The following is a 22,560-nucleotide window of genomic DNA, read 5'->3' on the forward strand; positions in this document are numbered from 1 at the left end:
TGCATTTCACTAGTTCACATCTTCATATATATTACAAAAGTATAGGCTAAGTATTGAGTTATTCAAACTACTAAAATAAAAGTCTGTGTAGCTGGTAAACTCGCTATTTTTTTTCTTGTACTAAGTATGATTGAAGTCTGAATTTTAACAGTATGCATTTTACATGTGAAAATTGCATTGTGAAATTGTGAACAGGACCAGAAAACTTTATTAATTATCCCAATTTTGCATTAAAATGATATAAATTTCCATTCAAATCAATGCATTTTAAAACGAGACCAGCTGTTTACTATCCAATCCGAAATGCAATTATATTGAGCTGAGAAGTACAATTACAAATGCCGACTTTGGAGGTAACTGGGATGATGCAGAAATTAAAGTGCTGTTTACAATGTGGATGGAAGATAAAGATAAAAAACAAACCAATGGAAGTGTATGAGCGCTACTATGAGGATATAACTATAGAAGCGATCGATGGCTATCAATCATTCACCCGACCAAGTTAAACGGAAAATAAAAATGCAAAGATCAGATTTAAAAAATGACAACAAACGCAGTAGAGTCCAGAGAAAAGGTTGCATGTTTTTCCGAGGAACTCAGAAGAAATACTGAGCAGCAGGTTATAAATACATCGCATACACCTGTAAGCAGACAATGTCATGGGTAACTGGTTTGTTTGAGCAGATTTGTTTATTCCCGGAATGCATTTCATTCAGGCCTCCTTTTTGCCCGCATGTGTGACGCACTTAGGCCTCCTAAAACTGCGAATGTGAACAGGGTCTCTAAAAAAAGCCGGACTAAATTTGAGGCGGCCCAGGGCCGGCCTAATAGGTATGAATGGGGTCATTGATATCAAACAATACAGCACCCTTAAGTGCCCAATATAGTGATATCTTGGTGAAGACTTCATTCTGTATAGGCTCGAGTGATTATTGACACTAGTCTGGGTACAAAAATGTTTCCCGAAAAAAAGGCAGTTTATTTTCATTAAGATGATGAATACACATTTCAATTTAAATTGTTGGTGCACGGGGGTAATCCAGGTTTTCAGATACAATTGTTTTCATTAATTTGTAGTGATCACTTTTAACATAGTGAATATCAATATAATGATATATATCTGCCAATAAATAATTATTTTGCCAGTGACTGTCAAAGGCTCATTATATAACTAGGTATCTATGGAAATTATTTTTCTTTATTTTTCTTTCTGCCTCTTTCATTCAATTTCTATCGTATATCTATAACACTTGTTCCTACTAATACACGTCACAATGTTGTTAAATACCGTGCATTTCTATACACTAGTTCTCTGTTGTCTGTGACCTGTGACCAAACTATGCGACGGCTAAAGCCAGTTAAACAAAAGCAATTGTTTAGTTATGCTAAAGCCGACAGACAATGCACAAAATATTGCTGCCTTATATTCCTTGAGAAAACATTGTATTAAATGTTTAAGTTGGTTGTTTAAAATATTTACTTGACTTTGGTATTAATAATAATAAAAGTCAGATTCAAAATGCTTAGTCACTCTGCAGACCGCATTACCAGCCAAATCAAGAGCACGTGCCTGACATTCCAATGTCTCCCTTTCTTACCACTGCAGTACTGCATAAAAGCGGCACTGTTTCAGGTCATTTAAATGTTCAAGCTCAAAGAGCTGGCTGTAAATAAGTTCCTAGCTTAAAGAAAGCAAGCTTTGTGCTTCAATGTGACTTTCACTATAGAAATCTTTTACTCCCAAGAAAGCATTTCATGTTTTTGGGCAGCTATCTGGAACAAAATGGTTCTGTAAAGATGAATAACAAATATAGATCAAGCAGTACTGCAAAGCAGGACAAACAAACGGGAGTGTCCAGTCAACCTTTTTGTGGTGAGTGAGAGGTTGAACTATGGGTCTGCTGCCCTCTCCAATTTGCAATTACATCACTACACACACATGTAGATCAACTCAAAACCCAGTAATGCATTGCTGCTGTGCTACAGTGTAGTCATAATACTGAACAGTTAATACCCAATGAGTTCCTCATAAGCAATCTGAAATCTGCTGAGGTCACACTGGAATTAAGAAAGACAGCAGCACAAATGGTTCTCATTACCACAGCTCAAAGCTCAGCCATTGTTGGTAATGGTTGGGGGTAAGGCCAGGAAAGGCAACTTAGCTTGCTTATATATGAGCACAGATACTGGCTGGCCAGATTTATACACATACACATGAACACAAATACACAAACGTAGATTGATCGGTGTCTTTATCTACAGTATAACAGATAAATTAATTAACTATTTTAAAAAAAAGCCTCTCAGGATGCGGTTTGTATGTTTTATTGCTTAATGAGCCAATGCATTTACACTACAAAGTAGGCAGGAGAACAGCAGCTGTTACAGCACCCCTTTCCTTGCACCACTCTCCCCCCGGCTCGTATGTGCAGAGATGATGAGGTCTTCCTATGAACACATTCTCTGCACATCCTTTGTTTCTACATCTTTAGCATCAAGGACTTGCAACTTGTTCTTTTATTGTCAATGTCACTGTACATCTGCTGTACTCCAGATTACATCCTGCAGATTCTACCTTATTTAATCAATATTTGTATTCAAATTTGAGATTCATAACTGGCTTTTGTAAGTGAGAACCAAAATATTCAGATAAATGGTGGAAAGGTACAAGTTTTGTTTGTCTAATTCAAAGAGAACATGTTGTAATGGCTTTACCAGTTAGGGGGAAGGGAAAATGGCAATGTAAAAAGAAACAGCTTCAATGAGCAAACTAACTGCCTCAATGACTATAGATTAATTAAACGATTATAATTCTATTAAAAGCTACATCCACAAATTAATGGTAATCAGAATGTTCAAAAGGCAGCAAACGTTAAATGAATATACAGAAATCAGTCAAAAATGGTCAATTTCCAAATGTAAGCAAAGTCTCTGAAGTAGCAACTTACCCTTCAAAGGATCGTGTTCAGCTCTCATTATATCAATAAGTGAGTTTTCCAGGGAGTGCATGTTCAAGCTGTCATACATTCTAGAACGATCCTATGAAAGAAAAAGATTTGGTTAAACCGAGTCATTACAAATAATCGCCATTAGCAGGCTTAACTGGGAGTTAGTTTCTTACACTGTGTGTGTGTGTGTATTTGATATCTGGCATGACTGCAGGTTCCTTAGCTGTGGGGATGTGGGTTAGTCTGCTAATCTTGGGCACCGAGACACAGATTATCAATATTTAATGTAGAAAAACATATTTCTTCTCAAAATAAAGCAACATAAAGTGAACTATAACAAAAAATAAACAAATTATAGTGGTATCCCTAATAGTAAATGACAGTTAATTTGTGTACAGTTATAATGTGCAATTTCACATCTTCACATCCAAAATACTTTCAAGAGGTTTTCTTTTTTTTTTTTTTTTTTTTTTTTGCCATTGCCGAGACAAAAAGACAATCCCTGGGATTTAAGTTATAAGTAACTTATTGTAAATTCTTACATATGCACAAACCATAGGGATGAACAATACTATGTACAATATCATAATATTAACAATCAGATTCCTGGACAAAAAAGTTAAAGGCAGAAAATGCTATTACACACCGATAAATGTTTAAGATCAATGTTTTGCTTGAAAACAAGAGGTTTAAAACCTTCAAATAGGAAAGCATGGTTTTAAGGCTACTGACATAAAAAAAAATAGAATTCTGCATGGACTATATATTCATGACCTTCTTTTGAGAATAAATTGGTATAGAGCAAAGAGAAGAATCAGGCCTGACTAATTTTCATTCTCAAACCCATGGGACTCAAAGGCCACTGTGTTGATCTTCAATGATCCCAAAGCAAGAGCTTCCCTTTGGCACATGTGGCCCTGTCTAGCGGTTCGGTCTGTTTAATGTTTAATTAACTACACAAGAAGCAGCCAGCCAGGAATGTCAGATGAACCCATCTGATGAAGCAATATCTGAATAGGAAAGAAAAAGTGTATATTGGAAAAACATGAATTCTGCTGCATTTAGGCGCCATTCTTAACAGTTCATATGTATCTATTATTATTAATAATTACAATGTAGGTTCTTTACTGAAGGTAGAAAAGTTCTAAGTACATGAATAATAGTAGGAATTCTTCAGGTGGAATGTCATTCTTCAGAGAACGATATGACTTCATCAACAATGGCATGTAAACCATTGTTGCTAAGAGCACAGGGAAGTAACAGAGAACAACAGGGGAGCTATGTCAGCAGGCTGATAAGGCAATCTGTTACTGTGATACATTTAAACTAACAACTTAACTCCTTGTGTTTCAAGGCTGCAGTAATAAATTATAGTAAAAAGAGAAAAGAGTCCACTACAGCTATCATTTTCTTCATGATTTCCTTTTTCAGAATTTATTCATGAACTTGGATTTGAAAAGAATGTGTGTAGTGGCTTCCCTGTGGTACAGTAATGCTCACTTGGCAGACTCGGGCTGCATAGCTAATTTGAAGCTTCTGTTTTAACTATATACAGTAATCGCAGAAAATCAAAGACTGTAAGAGCCTGACTGAAACTTTCTGAAATACTGACACTGCAGGTAGTTAATTTGTTATATTATTTGCTAGGTAATGAAAAGTATTGACAAAGGATTGGGGATGGGGGTGGGACACCAATAATATAATTCTACGCTGTTGTAAATGAGACAGAAGTATGAAAGTCTCCTCAATTTATGGCCATAGATCAAGAGAAGGATTAGAAGAGTAATCATAGCTTTTACATATTAAATGTCAATAACTGAGTATGAGACAGAATGTGGAGTTCACAGGGAGATGCAGTAACCCATTTCTAATCCATTCCTAATGACGGGTACTGAAGCTCCTTTTTATAACAGTGTGTCAGTAGTTTTGACTGCATTCAGCTCAGACATCATGGCAGCTGGATAAAAAAGACAGGACCCAAAAATGGGATCAGTGGGATAACATATGATTATAACAACCCAAGCTAAGCCTGTATAGACCTTATTCCACCCCCAAAGAAGGCTTTGAGAATTTCCACAAGAAAAAATGTAGAATTAAGTCTATTTGTGGTGAGACAAGCTAGGCAGTTAAATACAGGGCCCTGGTTCTCCACACTGCACTGCACTGCAGACAACTATAAACTGCTTCACTGAAATAACTTTGCATTCTTCTTATTCTACTTGAAAATGTTTTATTTAACATTTATTTATCATTTAACTAGGAAGATGAACATAAACAAACAGTATGTGTGTTATTGTTTTTCTTCTACATGTAACAGAAGTCTAATATGCTTGCACTTTAATTGTTAATTTTACAGCAGGAAAATCCAAGGCAAACAGGATAAGCAACATAGTCAAAGCTCATAAAACATCTTATCTTAAAGCAAAAATAAATAAATAAATAAATAAAAATACAAAATGCAGCTTAGATAACCAGATACTACACATTAAGCAACTTTACAGCAAAGTGTGAAATAAAAGAGGTACATCAAAATGGTGGCTATGACAAGCTGTCCTGCATTTGTGCCCCTGGGAATGTCACTAAGTAAGATGTGATTATATCAAATTAATATGAAATAATAACTATAAAGAGAACACAGCAAAAACTATACACTTTTTAATTCTAAAATATCTGAATACCTTACTTGGCTTTACTACCAAGTTTTACCAAACTTCCTGCTGTGTAATGAAAAATGATAACGCTGTTTCAAAGCAAAAATGAGAAGCCTGTGATTTAATCTTCTGAACTAATGTCATGGGTGACACTGAAATGATTTCACAGACTAAATTAGATGTGCTAATTGGATTTCAATTTCCTCCACACCCCCCCCCCCCCCCCCCGTCTCTTTGGTAAAGTATAAAGGCAGTATCAGTGACTGAAATAAACTCACACCCACACACTCTGGCTTGGAGAATTACCCCCTGCTGCTCTAAACACATGTAAATATACAAGAAAAGATGGCAGAATCTTTTAAGATTTACCCTCATGAAGATATTTATATATTTCTTTTTGCAAGCCTGTTACATGGTCAGCAATGAATCAATACCTTTGGGAGATGTAGATCTGCAGAAATCTGCATACTAAAGTATCTAAAATGGCAAAAAGTTATAGATTTCTGTGTTTTTTGCTGTAGTGGAGGCTTTTGTTTGCAAATCAGAAATGTGTTGATGACATGTCCTGACAAATGTTTGATATAGTTCTGTTAGATAATAATCTTCACATTTGAGAAACACTGTTATAGAGAATGTATTAAGCAAAAAACAATTTTAAAGGAAAGAGAATTTGTACACCATCAGTGAACTGGAAATTAAATAGAAAAGTTGCAGCAGTTCAGAAGTAGGCACTACCAATTATCGAAATAAGGCAGAGGATGGAGACAAAAATAACATAGATGCGACAGTATGTGAGAGAGCAAGAGAGAGAGAGGGAAAAAAAGGGAAATTCTCTCTTGGCATGTGTGGTATCTGAAGTATTCAAGAGTGCACCATTGTTTTGAGGGCAACATTATTTAACCATCTGTTTTGGATTCCATTCTGGAGAAGCCAATTACATGATAATGGGGGAATCGGAGTTTCTTGACCCACAGCCTGAAATAAATGGTACAGTCACAGAGAAGGGGAAAGAATCAAGAGCATTATATTATTCAAGATTCATCAAGGCTTCAGTTTGACTCCATTTATAACAGCGCCCACTTGTGTCATGACCTCCAAAAGCCACATAGGCATTAGCAATAATCCTCTCTCAGCAAAACAGACTAATTCTAGAAAAGAAAGGTGGAACATATGGACGTTATAAGAACTGAACCTCTTTATGAACAAAGAAAGTTCTAAAAAGATTTCACTGAGGTCTTAAGATCCTGCAGAGGATAAAGTCCACAGGAATTTGAGGCTTTGCGTGGAAATGAGGACCAAGGGCAAAACTAGAGTATTAGTACTATTAGTGGAGCCAGAACTCGGATTTAGCATTCTCAATACAGACAGTCGCAGGTGTATTCAACATTGTTCTGTAATACATGGTCACCAGATATCTACAAGAACCATAATAAGTGACAAATGACAAAACAAACAAGACAAGCTCAAGATGGAAAAACTAGAATCCCAAAATATTGAGTTACAATTCCCATAAACCAAAGCAATTTTGAAAAGATATATGCACAGTACAAATCTGTTTTACCTTTGAACAAACAGGAAAATAAATAAATAAACATCTGAGCCTATCCTTGTATATACAACTTGAAAACAACACATTTGGAACCACAACTTTCAGAACATTACAAAAAGCTGTTCAGAGAAATGTAGCTAGTCACTGCACCTTTCAGGATGTAAAGAAATGCCTAACTATAGTATAAAACTATAATAATAATAATAATAATAATAATAATAACTGGAATTGACATATCAAGGGTAATGACTAAGGTACAACAGCAAAGAACTTTCACAAAATCCAGGGATATAGAACAATCTTCTAATCTTCTCTCTTCAAAATGCATATCATCACAAACCACCAAACACACGTTTCAAAGCTGGGCATCCTTTCAGCAATACCTCATGCTTTTAAAGCCGACTTTGAAGTTTACATTTGAAAAAATAAAGAACGTCTGCCACATGCAATATAAAATAAGATCAGAAGACTGTCCCAAAGCATAGCAGAACTTTTCACTTTATGGAGCTAAGCAAAGAGTAGAAAATGAGTCTGTACCTTTAAGAGCATACCCTTTGAAATACTTCACCTTTTATGGTGAGTCTGGGATATGGTGCTGAATGGGCAGAGTAAAGTATTCGGCCCATACAATAAAAATAAAGACAAATAGGCAGCAAAGGCCGTCTTTATAGAGGTAACAGAAAGTATGTAGTGGAAAAAATAAAACATACCTGAAATAAGCAGAGATTATCATTCTGTTCAGTTTTGCACAGTTTCAAGTATTTATTTCAGATGAGAGGCTTAATGCCTCTCTCTCCAACCATCCCAGTTTTATGGAGTAGTCTTAAAACATATGTCAGAAGCAACTCCTGCTTCTGCTTAAAATAAAATAAAGTCTACAGACATTCTTCATTGTCAGTGACATCTGTTACAGTCCTAGTACGATACCACACATGCTCGTCTACAGTGTAAAACTAGATTTATATCATGAATCACGTACCACTGTTTTCAAATTAATTTTTAAAAACGGGCACATAACCAAAATACAAACCTCCACTTCAACCCGTCAGACAGCCTATTTTTAAACGTAATGCATTTTTCAGCTGTTGGAACTCTATGAATGCATTTCTAGTGCATTAGTGTGTGCACTGACAGTCAGTGTCTATGCAACCTACTGCACAAGCTATTCACATCTCTTGCTTTTATTTTTTTTATGGGTTTTCTATAAGCCGCTGTGCTTCATTGTGACAGCATAACGTCTTGATGCTAAATCTGAGGTAGTTGTTAGACTAATTAATATTGCCTTTTGAATTCAGCACTTTTATAATAAACCTGGTTGGAACTGAAGCAGTGTGAAAGATGTCGACTTAGAAATGAGTGACAAACAAAAAAATAATCTTACAATGAGTATTTTCTCCTTCCATGGCAAATGATGTAATGCATTGGAAGTTGGACTTAATTGAAACATAATTCACAGATGCTGCTTCCTCTGTTTTTGGGGAAAGGCAATCATACTCGGATTTATTAACGAAGCAGAGAAAGAGAGAGAAGGCAATCAATTATCTCACATGAGAACTACAGCTGCTTAAAATTACCCAAGAGAAGAGAATTAAAAGCACAAGTTCCTGCCTTTTATAATCCGCCTTTTAAAATATGAATGGTATGAATTGCTTCATTATAATTTTGTTTCCTCCTATGACTTTTATATACCTTCAAATAATAATAAATAAACCCATCATAAGAGTAAAGATTTTGAATTCAGTTAATAAAATACAGATTATAATAACAGTTCAAGGTCTTTATCAGTATACTGCAGCACTTCATCACTAAGCAAATTATTTCAAGCAACTCGTTCTTTAGTAACTAAAGACATTCCTCAGAAACGCCTGGGTGGGATATCAGTCAAAATACCCACAAGCTACTGTATGTGACAATCTAATGACAAAATAATCTGCAGTCTAAACCAGACACACCTGTTTACTGCAAGTCACAGAAACCGCATGTCGCATGAGTCTTTGCTTTAATTACTTTTCTCAGCAAGGAGAACGATAGAGGAAGACAGAGGGGGAAAAAAAAACGTTCTCGGGATTTCTCATCAGAGGAATAGAGCAAATATTAAATAGACAGGCACACATGAATCAGTTAAAGAAATTGAAAGAACTGGATTCTTAAACCTCTTTCCTGTCAGTCTCATGGGGACCACTTTCATTTCCTATTTGGCTCAATAAAGTCTTGTGAAAAGAGGGAAAGAAAAAAAGAATGAAAGAAAGAAGAACTTAAAAAAATGGAAAAATAAGACATTCACATTAAGAGGATAAACTGGAAAACTTTAGTAAGCATGGCTGGCCATTTTAACATGCACCCCATTCATAATTTAAAACTAGGCACTCTCTCATATAGGCATAATTATTACTAGAATTATTATACTTTGCATGATTTATTACCACCTTTCAGCTGGTTTATCCTGATGAACAGTTTTGCTTTCACTATTTCTATAGTAAAACAGAAATAAAGTCACCAATGTTTTTAGGTTTGAATTAGACAATATCAATAGGCCAAATATCAAATGGATTCATGTTTTGCAACCACTATGGATGGTAATTTTCCATCATCCATCACACACATTTCTGGAATTAAAAACTGGTGCACAAAAAGTGAAGCTATAAATATATATATATATATATATATATATATATATATATATATATATATATATATATATATATATATTAGTGTCTGAGTTATATTTGAGCATCGTATTATTTATCATGAAAATATGAGCTTTTTTTCTTCAGCTACTTTTCTTGTTTGTTAACAAGAAAATCCTTTACAATTAGAAGTTGCTTTGAGACACACAGATATACTAGAATTATCCAGAGTGTCATATTCATGTTATGCCCAATGCACAAAAAACATTAATTCAAGAATAGAAAGAAAAGCAGATTTTGCACAAGCTACAAAATAGAAGGTTTTCAACTGCCAGGTCATTTTGAATTCATTTGTTCAAAATATTCCCAAACCTGTCTAGCTCAGATTGGAGGACTGTGTTTCATGCACAAGATGCAACTTATAAAAATAGAAGGCAAACACAAATTGAGAAAAGTACAGGTGAGCCTAATATAGGGAGTTTCTACTTTAATAAAATAATATTTATATTTATATAATAACATATTTTAGTTCCCTGCCTGAGCACACAAATCTGGCATACAATCTTTGTTAAATATATGTTAATAATATTGGAGAAAATGCAGCTGTTATAAAACTGTAATACATGATATTATGGTTTTTTTTTTTTTTAATTAAGCAGGTGCTTAGCTTAAATCTAATTAATTTCCATTCCCTTTTCAATTTAGAAACTCTATACACAATCCTTATGACTTGCATACATCTCATGTCTACGGTTACTTTTTTCCTCCCTGGCGACCAGATGCATTTCTGTAATACTTTTCAACCCTTGGCAAGAGCTGAAGGGTTTAGTCTTGTGCCTTGCAATGAATTTGTATTCCCTCTTACAACTATTTAATTGATGTCATTGAGAAAATAAGTGTTTCCTTAAAATAAATAACAACGTAGTGGAGATGAAGTAGGAGTAGAGATTTATTTTTAAGATTTTAGTGTATTGAACATAACACCACATACACCCTTCTTGTACAAAAGCTTTTAGGTGCATTCAAAAGACATGATGCCTTTTACATTACATGCTGAGAGTTATTTTTGTCCAGTATTGCGTCTGCACTCTGATGCATGAGATTAATGGGCCACAGTTCCTAATCCTTCAGCATCAGCACACTGCAGACTGTTAAGGCCTCGCATTTAACGTTACAATGTGTTCTGGCCTAAGAGACACGTAATACATTTTCCCATATAAACAAGGTCCTACCGGAAAGCAGGACAATTGGAATATGAATAACAGCTTTGGCAAAAGTTACCAAACCTTACAAACAGTAAATAATTAAAAAACAAAATCTTGCTCATAAAATAATAATGAAAAATATATACACAAATCCTGAATATGTTTCAAACTCCCCTATTGTGTAACTAAATTATAGGTCACCGGTGAGAAAAGTCTTCCTCAAGACTTTTCAGCTCATTGTACTGCCTAGTTAAAATATGGCCTTTCAGTAGACTAACCCAGGGCAATTCTCCTCTGCTGAAGTTGCTACTGTGTCTGTAACACAACGGTCTGATCGCACTGCTGGTAAGAAAGGTACTGATTTACAGCTGTCTGACAGTATCCATATGTGCATAGCTTTAATTCTAACCTCTTGCATTTCAGATTCACTAATGAAGATCAACAACAGATTGACAACTAACCTGCTCTATGAGGCTCCTTAGCCCTTAGTTAACAATAACAACTAATCTATTTCAAGTTCACATTTCAAAGTTAAATCAATGATACGTTATTGTTATCTAAGTTTGAAAATAAAAATAAAACCATGCTCCTCATAGTCCACAGAGATACAACAATTGATGGAGACTGGGCACGCTGAACTCACCTGCAGTGGTAAGAGGGTGTTGCTGTTGCTGTCTGTGCGAAACACATTGTCTTCGATCCAGGATTTCGGCGTCAGTGAGGCTGCGGACCGGGGGAACTTGGGAGGTGCAATGACATTGCTGGAGAAGGGCTTCTTCATGGGCGAGATCTGGTTCATGGTGCCTGGGATCCCCATCCCGCCAGGCCTGCGGTGGTCTCGGCCGTGGATGCCCCCCCAGGACATCCCTCCAGAGCTCCAGCCGCTGCCCTGATGGCTGCTCCAGGGGGACTGCTTCATGATGGGCTGGGGACACACACAGACAGGGAGAGCGGTCAGAACTGCTGTAGCCTACTGAGAACATCTATAAGAAAATGAACAAAGATTGTTATCAGTAGTATTAATGTTCCACTGATTTGATGGGAAAGGAAGAGAGATTATTTTAAAAAGGGAAGCATTTTGTTATCAGTTTGGCCCTAGTGACTCAGCTGGGACACTTTATAATCATTCTTATCAAGAAATTCCCCCGCTAGGACATCCCACCACAGATAATTAAAACCCTTCTTCTGCTCACATTTCTGGTAAGATTTAGATTTTATGCTAATGCTATATCTATTCCTTACAGCAAGAGACCCAGTGGCATCTGTAAACACGATACAGCTTTTGTCACAGAATGTGGTTTCTCTGCGTGAGGCACATGCCCCCAGTTTCACTTCGAGGGATCCTGACCCTCAGTTATTGTTTACAGTCCACTAAGAGGGACTTATTATAAATGATATGCTTCAAGAGGAAACCATTAATTAGTGTACACACAAAGCACAATGTCCACTGAGACAACAGCTAATACTAAATACAGTTCTTTGGAAACAAAAAACAATAACAAAATTCTAAATACTTTGAGAGCTGTATTCCCTTTCTCACAGTCTGACAGAGTATAAAACTCAAGTAAACAACATGCTGCTTACAGACTGTCCAGAGCATATTTTATTTTAGTTTTATAATATACTCTTCTAAGGGTTTCATCAAACCGAAAGACCAAAAAACTAAGAAACATGCAGCGTTCCCTTTCCCGAGAGTAACTCAACTGATGACCTTTTGCCAATGAGGAAGTATGAAAGCTACACATTTCCAATTCAAATAAAAGCTGCATAAAATTAGATTACAAACTAAATCAGGGCACAATTATAGACTTTGTAGGCCAACTTACCATTCATCATAAAAATAAAAACATAAGTATTCTCAACTTGCAGTTGCATGCAAGGATTGCAAATAATTTTAGCAGTTGCTAATGGTGAAATACATTAAAATGAATATAGAAACATGTTGTATTTTGTTTCATTTATTTTAATAATGTTATAACCCAGGTACGGCATACTGTTTGAAAATATGTCTCTAAGATTGTTGCCAGGGAGCAAAAAGAAGCACACTGGCCCCACAGCATGTCTTTCTGCACAATGGCAAGGCATTTAACTCCAAGAAGTGTTTTCAGAAGCTACAGTATGTTGAAACAGTTCACATGGCAACTGTCAAATAATGTAAGCAGAAGCAACAGCAGAGCTTTAAAAACGGAGATACAGGAATCAATCTAATAAGACATTAAATTAATCTAAAATCACATATGAAATTAAAAGTGACTACTCTTTAATATCTGACATTCACTTCAGACACACTTTTTAAATTGACAATAATAATAATCTAAATAAATGTGGCATCAGAGTCTCTCTCCAGATTACAAACCTTTTTGTTCCACTTAATATAAAGAAAGAATTTGGGGAAATGTGTATAGCCATTATAGCTGTACGCAAAAGGACAAGCTTAATTTAAAATTCATTTTAAATTAAAGTTAAATACAATATACCATTTATTAAGTATGCCTGTCTGCATAATAAACTTGCCTATTTTTAAAGCCCATACTACAATATAGTTCAGCCCTGAATAAACTCCCACACCATAGGAGTGGGAATCCCAAGCTACTTCTTTATTGCACTGATTAAAAACAAAGGTGGTAATCAGCTGGTCACCTGCCAAGGAAGACCATCTAACAATAGCATAATAAACAACACATACTTCTGTTATGGCCTTATTGAAAGGTTATTTTTGGACATGGTACATTTCAACCTTCAAATAAATGTAAATTACCCTGTAATCCATACTTCCATAACATCATAAAAAATAAGCAGCAAAACAATGTATTCAGAAGCTAAATTTGTATGCAATATATTTACAGAGGGTGTTGTCAGTGACCTACATTTAATCACTATGTCTTAGTCAAGTCTAGACTCAAAAGATTGAAAACAACAGTCCTTAAAGTTTGCTTCCTAATGCATATAATACACTTTAATTTTCAGTAATTTACCTTATCGAATTCCCTCTTTACCAAAACATGCTATAGTACAGTACAGTATAGTATTTTTAAATTGTTACTGGTTTCAGTATAAAAAAAAGAGGCCCCTAGTTACAGAGGTCTGGAGATCACCTTAAAAAGCTCCTGTGAACTAAGGGCACCCTCCCTATATAACCCATTTTACTATCCTATTTTCCCTAAATTATAATGAGGCAAGAATTATAACAGTATTTGTTATGCAACATTTCCAGTACACAGATCAAAAATAAAATCCTTTTAGACATTTATGTTTTTTGTTATGTTTTAATTCGAACAAAAAAACCTATTATATAAAATATATTTTATGTTCTAACATTGGTTTTATTTCTCCCCCATGCTCACTTCAAGTCTCATGGTCTGACCCATTCACACTGCATAGGGAGGTCTCAAAATTAGAAATGTATACTGTGTTGTCATTTGTACTACATTATTTTAATTTGTAATTTTTTCAGATCTTCACACTGTGGTAAAACTTTGGCTCATTTTAGTGGATATGACAGGTGTGTGTGGGGGGGGTTCTGATTTAAAGCAAACTATTTTAAGGAAAGAACTTTAATTTGTAAATTGTTTGAAAGCTGTGGCAGCATAGGGGAACATAATTCATAGAAGCACACTATGTTATCACCAACACATTTAACCTTGGGCATAGAACAGCTCACAACAGTGGCTCTGTTCCCTGATGTATTCTGATCTCCTCCAGCTTTTACCTTTGTTGTTCTAGATTCAAAAGATAGAAAGTGGTGGCAAATTACAATACACCTCTGTTCAAAAAGTCCAATATAACTGGGGGGAAAAGGTTCACAGCAGTAATATTAAACATGTTGAGTTTGTATTTGCTTAACATTTGTTCTCTCTTAGTCTGCCACTACAAGTTTGATTTGCACAAAATTAATAGCCTACATCGTGGAGTTCAGTGTTCACACAAATGTGAACAATGCCAATAAAATAACATATGTTGTGTGCATCTTTCCAGAGGAATATGCAAGCTATCACATTTTTAAAGACATGATCAGACACCTCAAAGGTCCCATTTTGAGTCTGGTTCTAAAGCACCATCTACAATTTTAACATACCATTTTAATCATTGCCAAGGGCACCAAAGAGCAGCAAAACAACTGTGCCGAACCATTTATACAGCTAAGAAGAGCAATCTCGGCCACTTCCATGTTCAGACACTCTGCCATTTAAAATAAGAGTCTTAATTTTGAAAGGCTATTCATGCTGATGTAATAATTGTAAAGAGGCTATTTCTGATACATTTTGGAAATAGGTATAAAAATCTGGTGGAAGAAAAGGCTATATAGGAATTATAATGCTCAAATCTCATTTTAAATGACTGTTGTTCATGAAAGCTGTATACATATTCCCTTAGAGATTTCCCAAAATGTCTGAGAAATGGAGACCCAGACCAGCTTATTGGGTTTCAATTAATTGATTTAACTGAAAAAAATGTTTTGCATTTTGCATTAAAATAATAATGCTGTACGATAGCTTAGAATGAGTCAAGGTGAATGATAGTTAGGTAAGCTAATTAATCGTTTTCTATTCCCATTACATTTGCCCAGCCCTTCCTTTGTAAGCACCAACAGTGCCAACTTTCACAAGCCATGAATTCATCTGAAAAGATTAAAAGAGAAGTCATTCAAAGAGGCCCCCTGATTAAAGAACCAGAGAAGCCTCCACTACTCTCTCACGCTACAGGCACAGTGCAGGTTTGCATGGGTCCAGTGAATATATGCAATGTGGCAGTGCCTGGCCTTCTGCCACATTGAGCTGGACCCTATGGGATAACAGAGGGATTAAATGCTCATCTTTCAGCCATGGCCGTTCATTTACATTAAGATGATGAATACATTTTGCATGCACAGTAAGAAACAATTAAAAAATGTCAACATCAATTAGAATGCTTCTGTTAAATTTTATGAGCAGATATTTAATCATTTTAGCACAGTGCCTAACTGTTCTCGCTCTACCGTATGTCTTTCCACAAAGCTACATTTTGATTTCCCCATTAATTGAATAAGCACATCAAACAAACACTTTAAAATACTTGAAATGTCTCTTTAATCAATCAAGCAACCAATAAATAAATTGACGAACAAGAGGAGACTTGATTGAACCCTACCCCCTCCCCCACACACATACAAGTGTGATCAACTGCATAAACACAAAACAAAAAAAGGGACAAACACCTTTCCTACATTAAATACAATAATTCAATATAAAGCAGTACTAAAATACTAAGCAATGCCATTGTTGGTTTCTATTCAATTTTTTAACGCCATCAAATTACAGAAAATGTGACGCTGAGAACTCCACAATAAACTGACAAACTGTGCAGAGGTACTGGAATGCAAATGAGTCCTGGCTGCCAAAATCTTAGTTTACTCACTCCTTAGAAGGTCAAATAGGAATTCAGTTGTTAGTGGTCCAATTGTAATTCACTGCGCAATGAGCTGATGCTGGAATTTAGAGTGTGGAAAATTTTTGCCTGACTTCATTAACTAACTTAAATATTATACGGTTTCTTTAGACCTATATAATAATCCCTTTACAAAAGTTTAGTTAGGCAATCTTACTGTAGAATATGTAGGCTGTTATACAATATGTATAATATGTGTGTGTGTGTGTGTATCGTTAGGGGATTCCTTTGCAGTACATTATGTGCCAAGTTAGCTAACTAATAACGATATTAGTAATATCATATTAAATAATATTCAGACTCCTTTAGTCCGAGTGTGAGGACATGAGGCACGTGATCGTGAAACAGCCGTTTCAGACCCTTTACGTTCTGTGGTTTAATTGCTATAACCTCATTTTTTAATTAATTGAGTTGCAAATTGCATTGATGACATCTTAACATTGAATAAAATATTGGTTATTATTAAAATGTAAATTCTAAATGGCTTCTTTCTTTATATACGTTTATTTTCTTGCATTTTATCCTGTAATAACTTGATTTTCTAAATTGGTTTGAGATCTTGGTAACCATGAGAAAACTATCAAAATAAAGACAAAATCAGACTGAAATTTACAGATATGAAGTCAAAAATCATAGATCACCACATTTATCCACAAGAAAACATTTTATTTTGATAACTTGATCAAATATTATTGTGACACATAGTGCAGGTGAGATTAAGCTAGCATGGAAATAAAAACATTAAATAGGCCGTGTGTTTGCCAAGCTGTTTCTGAGAAGATCATTTAAAGTAGTGTTTTATATTTCTGCCTTTTTTTTTCCTTTTTAACTTGTTTTCTCACTAATCTCCAAAAATCCTGCACAGGCTTGTGTGATAAATAAGATCTCGATTTTAACCTAACCGCACTCAAATTCAGATTAACAACTGAAAGACCAGGCATCTAAATTAAAGGAGGCAGACTACATTTTGTGCAGTTTTTAATTGCTACAGTTAATGCCTGGCTGTGATAAAAGTTATAATGTAGCCCACAGGACCAGCCTTCACCTGCGTTTAATCCTGCTCATCACCAGTCAGACAGACCTGGCTCTCAGAGGCCAACACTCATCAGCTTATTGCAGAGCTTCAAAGCCATCTTGCACAACTAGCAGACTGCTTCAGAAACTCACTGCCACTAATTGAGACCAAACTACCATTAAGTGTTTTAACCTCAAAACCCTTCAACTTTGATATCTAGTAGTGCTGCATTTATTTCTGCAATACATTGAGGATTAAGTACTTGACCATTCCTGTCACAAGCAATAGGCTACAGATCCATACAAAAAATTGCAAACATTACTGTGTTAATAATAATAATAATAATAATAATATTAGGTACAGATCCCGAGGTTAGAGTTGAAAAAGACTAAATGTGATATAAAATTTGTGCGCAGTTGTATTTGTAATTTACTGATTTATTCACACTTAAAATCTGTTTTCGTAAACTGAGCACACAAGTAGAAACCATAATAATTAATAATTCATGTAATGTTTTATTTGTATTGTTGGGAATGTGACCTCTGACAATAAAACAGAGTACCTGCATTTAAAACTCAGCAATAATCAACAAAAACTGTCATTTACTTGGTGTTCAAGATTATTAAAGGTATAGCTTTTCTGCCTACATTTTAGAGGGTGAAGAAAATTACAATTTAATATCTCTGACAGCATGTGAGATTTGTACATTAAAGATTGAGAACAGTTTTAAATGTATGTGCAATAAAGAGCAATAGACAGAGCCATTTAAAATACATACATCTACATAAATAGATCGATAGACTTTAACTTCAGCATTGTCATTCAGTCTACATTTTTATGTCTTCAAGATAGGTTACCAGCTAGAGGCATTTCTGTGATTGTCTTAGTCTGTCCCTGTATTTGAGTATATTATTTACTGTATTCAGTGTCCAGGACTGCCTGGACCTTGATTTTACCAGTGCAGCCCATATTTGTGTGTGACAGGTCATGACAGCAGCAGAAAACACATACACATTATGGGACAAATCCCAAGCAGTCCAAGCTTTTCATTTTTACATTTTAACTTTTCATATATTTTCTTTTCATATATATATATATATATATGCTGTAGTACAATAACCCACTAGACAATCACAGGCAGAACTGACATATCCCAAGAGCTCTGTGGAGTGAAACCTCCTTTGTAAGTGATAGCTGTAATTTTAGGTATCTACTTAACAATGGCCTCTAAAATAGACTTGGCTGAGAAGGCAGTCAAAGAAAGGAGCTGTAAAATAGCAGTCATTCTTTGCCTCGGACAGGTGAACTGACAGGAATAGTGAGTATCCTCTGAATGAGAGAATGCTTTTGAGAGAAGACTAATTTGGATGTTACAGATCAGGGCGTAACAATGGGAGTCAAAGGCAGTACCTCCTGCCCAACTCACTCCACGTATTTGTCTTTACCAGAGGCTTTGCTATGGGGCGGACCTGAGGATTGCTTCAACTGCTAAATGCAAACACTGAACATATTATTATGGCTCTGACACTGTTTAACAATATGGTAATCCAACAATAATAGATCCATGTGAGATTTAAGCTAGTACATTCAGTGGTCAGTGTAAAAGCTGGTCTATAAATTACTAAAATAAGAAGAGGCCCTTCTGATTATTACAGAGAAACATTTGTCATGAAATAAAGATACATTTTCTGTTAGTATCACATTGATACTGAATACAAAATAGATACATTTGACCACCTTTTCTAGAAAACATGAGTACAACTAATGATACATTTTAGATCAGAGCTCAGTACTCAGTAGACTACATTTCCAACATCTCAGGTCTTTGTCTCATTATCTGTATGTATTTTCTGCACATTACATTGAATTACCTTAAATCAAATAATGTTCCTTGAATATCCAGTGTGCATTATTAGTGTCATCAGCATTAGCTACAGTAAACTGACAGACAGACAGAGGGAAAGTGAAGGGATCGGCTTTAATTCCTGCAACTGAACACAGGGTATTTTATTATTTTTAATGAAAAATGTCTTTTTATATCTTTCAAATGGACGTTTCCCAGTACAGCACACTGTTTGTGTCTCAGTCATTTTTTTTTTTAAATCAGAAAAATGGAATGTATTCAAATAAATGGAAAGTTAGATGTTAGTTCCCAGAAGGGGTGATAAATGAAACGTTGTAGCCTACCTGTTTAATAATATGCACATGCGTTATAATGGTTTTTGTGTTGTGCTGTCATGTAGTGTATGGTGTGTGTGCACAAGTTATAATCGCAGTATAGGGGTCGGTAGAGCTGCAATGACAAAGGCCCACGTCGACCCCCTCACCCTTCACCTATGATTTAGCAGCATCGGATCTGCAAGATGCCAACATCTACGATCGGGTATCAAAAGCAAGAGCCCATACCTGGTGGTGGTTGTAGTTGTTCCTCTGTTGTAGAAATGCGCCCTGGTGTTGGTGGTGCAACTGGGGGCTGACCGGGGACCTCCTGTTCTGCTGCTGTTGAGGTACATTAATCTGGGGGGAGAAAGGGCTGTTGAAGCCCGGCACGTTAATCCCAGCGCAGGGATTAGCCGACACCGGCGAGAAACTCTGGAAAAAGGCCGGGTTGATGGAGGAAGGGATCCCGGGGTAGAAACTGTTGTCGGGGTCGGTGTTGGGAATCTGATTCATGGGGTTGGCATGACTTGGGTTGCTACAGTTGGTCACTGGCGGTGGGGGGGAGCTAGTCTGCACCGACCAGGGGGTCCCGAACCCGGGCAAAGACGGGGACGCGGAGCCCCCCGGGTTCTGCTGGGGGTTCGGCAGCTCTTGGTTCTGGAGGTTCGTGAATCCGGCACCGAGCCCTCCTGGCAGCATGTTCCCGGGGTTGCTGCCATTGCCGTTGTTGAGCAGGTGGGTGTTGGGGGAGTCCATCTGGAGCCTAACCTTGTTGGGATTCACGGAAGAGGGCGACGGCGACGCAGCGGCCACCGCATTGGCTTCCGCAGCCGCAGTGTCGTCCGCTCCGGGGTGGATGTGGACGGGGTTCGGCTCGGCACCCGGGTCGGATTCGGGCGGTCCCTGCAGCGCACGGTTCAGGGGCGGGTACTGCTGCTGCTGCTGCTGCGGTGGTGGAGGAGGAGGTGGCGGGGGAGGGTGCTGTTTGTTGCCGAAATCAGCCTGCTGCTGCTGCTGCTGCTTTTTCCGCTCTTGCTGAAGGTCACCGATCTGCTGCGGCGGCCCGAACGTGTCCTGATTGACACCCGGCTTGAAATCGGACAGCTGATGCTGGTTCTGGTTCTGGTTCAGGTGGTTGTAGTCCAGTCTCTTGTGGTTGCCGAAGTCGGGGTTGTTGTTGTTGTTGGCTTGGTGGTGGCCGGTCTTGTTGAGGATGTTGTTGCTGTGGGTCTTGTCGGCGGACGGGGACTGCTGCTGCTGCGTGGACGTGGACGTGGACGTGGTCACCCCCAGAAGAAGCTCATCCTGCATGTTTTGATGGTGCGCAGCCGCTGACAGGAACAGAGAGGACACGGTGGCGGCGCCGCTGCCGGGGCTGAGGGAGGAGAGCTGGCCGCTGGCAGCCGGGGGGGACGTCGCGTACGACCTGAAAGCGCTTCCTGCAAAGCCCGCGGAGCTGCTGTTAATGTTGGCTGTCTGTAACAAGCCGAACCCGTAATCCCCCATTTATTTACAGAAGAAAAGGTTGGGAGATGGAAATAATAATAAAAATGCGTTTGCTCCTTCTCTTTTCAATCGCAGAACAATCAACTGTACAGTATAACAGCGAGAGAGGAAGGGTTTACACTCGTCCTTGTTGTCTGTAATGTCTGGTGTTTGTTTTTGTGTGGATGTATTGTTTTAATTATTATGGTCTGCCTCTGCTGTCACTGCGCCCCTCTAGCCTGCCCGTTCATCTCCCCTCCTCTCATGACCGGCTCGGCTGCGGCGGCGGACCATAAAAACCCCGGCGTGTGCGTCACTGGCGCGTCATCGTGTATGCCAGGCCCCGCCCCCTGCTCATGAATAATGCCCGGCGCCACAAGCCTGGCCGCAGCGCGCCGCATTGGTTACGTCATGCTATTCATTATTCATAAGCTGCAGTGCCTCGTCACGATTTCTTGAATATTAAGCAGGAAGGTGAGTATTTTCGCCTGCTGCGGTTTTTTGCAGGATCCTCCATGCAGATGGCAGGCGCGGGGGGCTGTTTGTGCAGAGACCGGTCGGGTTTCAATATATCCACCCCCCCCCCCCGCATCCCATCCCTTAGATCCGTGCTCCCCCCACTTTTGCTCTCCATCCTGATAGTATTGACGTAGCTCCACACGTGGACAGGACGCATATATGTGGCGCCGTGGGAAAAAAGAGCAACAAGCCGGGAATTAACTGATTCGTTACCAGCTGCATAGCATGCATAATAGTACTGTAGATGATTATTATTTTTAATAATATACATATATATTTGTTCTTCTTCTTTATCATAATAATAACAATAATAAGCTAACCTGGTTGAATATGTGCAGAGCAGCATAACAAAACAATGTGCTTTTCAATGTCTCCTGCTAATGAGTGACCCCAGTAAGTCAGCACTGATTAAATTACCATTCCTGCTAGCAAGCCCAAGTCAACTGATAATCAGTAGTCTATTACTTAGGCTACTTGTTTAAGGAATCTGTGCCAATTAAGATGTTACAAATGGCTAATTTAAAAAGGGCCAAAAAGACACATTTTAATCAAAGCAAAACGAATATCCAATATTAATTCTGTGATTGGAATTTCAAAATCAAACTGATATAATACCTTCTGGTAATGTAGCTAATATGTCAGTGAAGTAAATGTTGTCTTTGTTTTGTTTAGGGGAAAGATTAAAAACTCCCAGTGGCAGTTTGAACAGAACAGACCACCCTAATGGCAGAAGATCTGCCTGTTCATGCTCAGAGATAAAGAGATAAAGTATAAAACTGGAAAACTGGTTTCCCTTCATTAGTTAATGTCTTGGAATGTTATTATTATTATTATTATTATTATTATTATTATTATTATTATTATTATTCCAAGATGACTTGTACTCAATGCACTGTCTAAAGGTATTTTGGGTTATTCTTAGATTAGTAACATGTTCTAAAAAAGTAGGGTAGATTTTGATAAATAGGCTAGGTCTT

At 37.3% G+C, this 22,560-nt stretch overlaps 1 protein-coding gene across 2 annotated transcripts in view; it reads right to left on the bottom strand.

Annotated features, from left to right (window-relative positions):
• The window catches only part of cpeb2 (cytoplasmic polyadenylation element binding protein 2), a 45,968-nt gene extending 24,478 nt beyond the window's left edge, over positions 1–21,490 (bottom strand). For both annotated transcript variants that reach the window (XM_066720007.1, XM_066720006.1), the window contains exons 1-3: positions 19,826–21,490; positions 11,624–11,905; positions 2,949–3,039 (exon numbers count right to left, since the gene is read on the bottom strand). In XM_066720007.1, the coding sequence (XP_066576104.1) occupies positions 2,949–3,039; positions 11,624–11,905; positions 19,826–21,085 (1,633 nt within the window). In that variant the 5' untranslated portion in view covers positions 21,086–21,490. The remainder of the gene's footprint in view (positions 1–2,948; positions 3,040–11,623; positions 11,906–19,825) is intronic.
• Positions 21,491–22,560: the final 1,070 nt, after the last annotated feature.

This window comes from Amia ocellicauda, chromosome 13, assembly GCF_036373705.1.
Source record: "Amia ocellicauda isolate fAmiCal2 chromosome 13, fAmiCal2.hap1, whole genome shotgun sequence".
Lineage (NCBI taxonomy): Eukaryota > Metazoa > Chordata > Actinopteri > Amiiformes > Amiidae > Amia > Amia ocellicauda.